Here is a 4,845-nt window from a genome sequence, read left to right on the forward strand (position 1 = left end):
GATTTAAATTTTCGGTATCGGTAGTAGTACGGGCTCAATACCGTATCATACCATACTGTGCCCACCCCTACTGCACGCGCTTCCGTGTCTGTGAGAGATTTTTTTTTTTAAAGTTTAATTTTTTTTAAGAATTAAAAAAGGTAATTGGTAGTTGTGTTTTATAAAAATAGGATTCATTATTTGATTTTTCTTTTAATTTTAATTTTTTTTAAGTGTGAATTTACCATATTATTCTTATTTAATTAATAATTTTAATTCTTAATGTTTGCATTAACCAAAAACATTTTCTAGTATTTTGAATGTTTCACCATTTTCTGCATTTTGCTTTATATATATAGATTTATGTCAAATGTGTTGATTTTAAAAAAAAATAGAAATTCATTTTCTTATTTTCATTTTCACAAAAACCTTTTATAAAAACTGATTTTAAAAAGGGACCTCTTTGACGTGAGAATCTTTGTTCTTCCTTTTTTTTACCATGTGCTTACACACTAGGCTACCCTTCTCCAAAAGCTCTTTGTCTAATCTTAGACTAAAGGTACGGCACCCCCTTTTTTTTTTTTTTCTTTTGGCCGTGCAATATTGAGAGTAATGTTTCATTTATTAATAAGACAATTAATGACTAAAATTTTGGATTTTTTTTTCAAATGTTAGGGGCTCGTTTGGCGCTTTGGATCGGATAAGTCACTAAATTTTAGATATATTGAAGGAGAAAATAAAGATAGAAGTGAATGATTTTCCATTTTGGGAGGATTATGAGGAATTAGCTATAAGTGTTGTTATCCTACCATTTTGTGGGAATTAGATGGGATAAGTTTTCTTCACGAGTAATCTATCTTATACCTTCAGCTTGGTCAAAAAAATTCATTTCTAGCTTAAACATGCTTTAAATGTAGGGAGTTATCCAATCCAATCCAATCCATTACTAAGTTGAGCGATATGATTATTGTTTGAGGAAAAGGTATTATCCTTTAGCTCTTGCAAGTGACAACTAGACAATTTGTCGGCATTGCCACCCACAAAATATATGCTCAAAGGTGATCATGATTAGGTAAAATCTCATCCATCCAATAGAAATGTCAAACTGCATCGATCAACATAAAACTAAGGTTTCAATGCTATTACACAAATAAATTCTTTGAAAAATAAATAAATAAATAAACCTCTTCTTGTCTTCATTTCTGTCTTTCCTTTCTTGATTGCAAGGAGATTTAAACCACTTGAGATAATGCTCAAGGGGAATAAGAGGGCTTGGGCCTTCTGGGTCTTTTCTTAAAGACAATTGTTGCAGGGGAGTTCATCTCAATTTCATTTACTGCTTCAATTCGAGTTGATTGATGGGGCAAATAAACTATAACCATTTTCTTCAGATTCTTGGCACCCTCCAAAATATACCTTGCAAACTCCAACTCATTACTCCCACTGGAAAGCTCAACAGTTACCTCCTCAAGCTGATCAATGATAGCCAAATTTTGGGATTTCCAGTATTCACGATCAAATCTGCTTGCCTGAAAAAAGTAACAAGAAAATCCATTGAGAATTCATTTTAGAAGGGATTAACTTTAATGGTCCTTAAATTTGTACCGATTTCATTTTTGTCACTCCAATTCAGTTTGTACTTTATAGCGTCCTCCAATTGTGTCACTCGAGTGATAATTTGGTCCTTCCGTCAATATGGCATCAATTTAAAGGGTAGAATCGTCAATTCATGTACACATTAATCATAAAAACGAACTATCCATTTGATGGATGAAATTACCAAATTGCCACACGGTACACAATTGGAGGATGCTAAATCTGAGTTAGAAGACTAAAATGAAAATCAAGTACCAAGGTGAGACACTATTGCAATTTAAAAAACCCTTTTTAGAAAACACCAAGAAATAATTTTCGATATATATATAAAGAAAGTAATATAGCTTCCAGTGATAAACAAACACTTAAACTTACAGTAATAACTTCAACATGTTTGGTAAACAAGAGGGGTATAATTGGCTCATACTTCATGTGAAAAGTATTCAGATGACGCATCCCTCTAAAAAGAGAGGCCAATGCCGGAACTAGGCCATCATTCAAACATGTACTCTGTATACAGATGTGACCAAGATTATCAAATATTCTTGGCAGAGATCGTCGTTCCTTGGTTAGAGCCTGCAATGAAATAAAGCCATCATTTATATTAACAGAAAAATAAAGTTCAACAAAATGTATATACAAAACAAACAAAAAAGGAAGAAAAAAAAAACTTAATATTACCTTTGTGGTCTCTTCATTTAGAACAAGAAGTTTAACACTGTGGATACTGGAAAGCACACTGAATAGTTTGCTGAAATCCTCACTCCTGGGATGGAGAAAAATCTCCGCTTTTTCTAGACACATCAATTTCTCCAGATATTGGCGGCTCGCCAAAGTTCCAATCCATTTCAAGTGTTTAAGATTCGGAGCGAAAATGCTTATCGAGTGACCGGTTGGGATAACTTTCCAGTCAATGTAGATGTCTTCAAGCCTTTCACCTGAGATGTTAAGATGAAAGTTGCCACTGGGGTTTTGAAAACTGTAATAAGCATAGCACGAAATGAAACGCAGGGTTTCCAGAGATGAGCTGCTGATGGTGATCTGTTTTGCCCCGTGAACAAGCTCAAGCCACAGCTCCTTGATGCATTTGCAGGAACATGAGATCCATTGGCCCAACCCCTCGTCTATGGTGACATTTTTCAACTTCAAGCATTGGAGGGTGGTGGAACTAGTTAAGGATGGGGTTTGAAAAAGCTTAAACTTCAAATCCACTGTTAGTTGTTATAAAAAATAATAGTTTTCCTCTTTCCGTAAAGCCAAATACAAAACATTTATATTATAAGTAACATATAAATAAATTGGAAAGCTTTAAAGGTATAATAAAATTGAAGAAAACAAAATAATAGGTAAGTAAAAGGAAAATAAATAATAAGTAAGAAGGTGAGTTTGGTACGGTGAAGCACGTCAAAGACGCTGTCCTAAAGCCTTTGTAGCCTCCCTATGTGCAGGTACTGACGGTCTACAAGACTCCAAGATACGACCCCTTGTACACAAACTCAAGATCCGCTATGAGCACATTCACAGACAGATATAGGTATCCAAGTCACATAACCATTGCCCAAAATAATAATAATATAAAGTAGAGAATATATGTAAAAGTAGACAAGGAGAGAATTAGAATGTGTATGTGATATTCTGATAATGTATTGTGTGTTATTGTGTGTATTGTGTGTATATGTGTGTTTCTGTGTGTTTCTCAAATGTGAAGGAGGAGTGGCCTTTTATAGGCATCCAAAAACATGTAACCTTCACCAACCATAAAAGTCCACCAACCATAAAATTAAGGCATTCACCAACCAGAAATAAAACCTAAATATTAAATATTTATAACCCCCATAATAAATAAAATAAAACAGCCAAAATAATTAAATAAATAAAATGGTTAAATTTTAAAACCTTTTAAAATTCCAACAATCCCCCACAAGGTTTTCAAAATTTTACCATGACAAAAAAAAGTGAAAAATATATAATATATATATGGGCAATATAATACTATGTAATAGGTGTAGGTGCCTTCCGGGCTTGAACCTTCACTTAGTGATGATAGTCTCCATTTGAGGAACCTGAGTGTACATAGTATTGAACTCGGCACCTTTGATCAAACTTCAACATATCCCACACATAGTATTAGTTGAGACTTGGATGCGGGGTAGCGCTATTTATGGCCATGCGCTAATCTTGATTCTCATGAGAGTTACTAGAGAATAGCCCAATTCTCATAGTCGCGGCCTCACGACGTCTCTCACTTAGGTGAGTTCTCCAAGAGTACATGTGACCTGCACCCTGCGGGAGTTTGCCCGCCTCGAAACTCATTCAGGGATAAATCCCTTCCTAACGTCACATAAAATAGCACTTTTGCCTTAGGGATGAGCAGAAGAATATCTCAAGGATATCTCCATAGTTTTATGAGTGCTATATGAGTCACGCAATATGGATTGTTTCTACCACATTGAACTTCCTTCATGGGATCTCCAATCACAGAAGTTGGGTTACCTCCCTAGGTGACTCCCTTATGGGCTTAAGCACATCCCCCTCGACATTTTGCATTAATAGCCTCCTCCACGAGGCATGCATATCAAAACTAGCCTTCACAAGGCATATATAATGTAGGTCATGTCTTTGTTCTCCATTTTAGCGCGCTTTAAACCTGCATGTTATTAAAATATTTCCTACACAATCTTGCACACAAATAATTAATGGATTTCACCTCAGTATAATTGGAAATTAAATACGCATTGGTATACAGTTAAGTATAATGGAAATACATCATACATTAAATCTTCTGATCAAGAGTACCTCTCAAGTCCATGAAACTTTGAGTACACCTGCTACCACTTATGAACAACAATATAACAATTAATTCATTAAATAAATTTAACTATAAACACTGAGTATTTCAGGATACCCTTACTCCCTTTTGTGCACTCCAAATGGTTGAAATCATGATCACATATCCAAGTTGAAATTGTATCTTGTCGATTCTCAATATGAACCTATAAGACAATAAGAAGTCTCTACCAAAATTTTATGCCAAAATCATCATTAGTTGCAAATATTTTCGTATCAAATTGAAGATAAATTAGTCTCATAATAAACTTGCATAATGAAACAAATTTCATACAGACACAGTATGTTTGCCAATAAAATATAAAAAGTATTATGTCACTAAATGAATCTTTCCCATGAGAGCATAAAGAAATTGAAAACACACAAAAATATGGGAAAGAGAGAAGGAAATGAATCTAATATTTTCCAGTATAAAAGCAAAAA

At 34.2% G+C, this 4,845-nt stretch overlaps 1 protein-coding gene across 1 annotated transcript in view; it reads right to left on the reverse strand.

The window, feature by feature from the left end:
• Positions 1–1,209: 1,209 nt before the first annotated feature.
• Positions 1,210–4,845, reverse strand: part of LOC117635604 (putative F-box/FBD/LRR-repeat protein At4g03220) — an 8,413-nt gene continuing 4,777 nt past the window's right edge. Inside the window, exons 4-6 of the mRNA XM_034369932.1 lie at positions 2,257–2,649; positions 1,960–2,151; positions 1,210–1,508 (exon numbers count right to left, since the gene is read on the reverse strand). Of these exons, the coding sequence (XP_034225823.1) occupies positions 1,233–1,508; positions 1,960–2,151; positions 2,257–2,649 (861 nt within the window). The 3' untranslated portion in view covers positions 1,210–1,232. The remainder of the gene's footprint in view (positions 1,509–1,959; positions 2,152–2,256; positions 2,650–4,845) is intronic.

Source organism: Prunus dulcis, chromosome 7, assembly GCF_902201215.1.
Source record: "Prunus dulcis chromosome 7, ALMONDv2, whole genome shotgun sequence".
NCBI lineage: Eukaryota > Viridiplantae > Streptophyta > Magnoliopsida > Rosales > Rosaceae > Prunus > Prunus dulcis.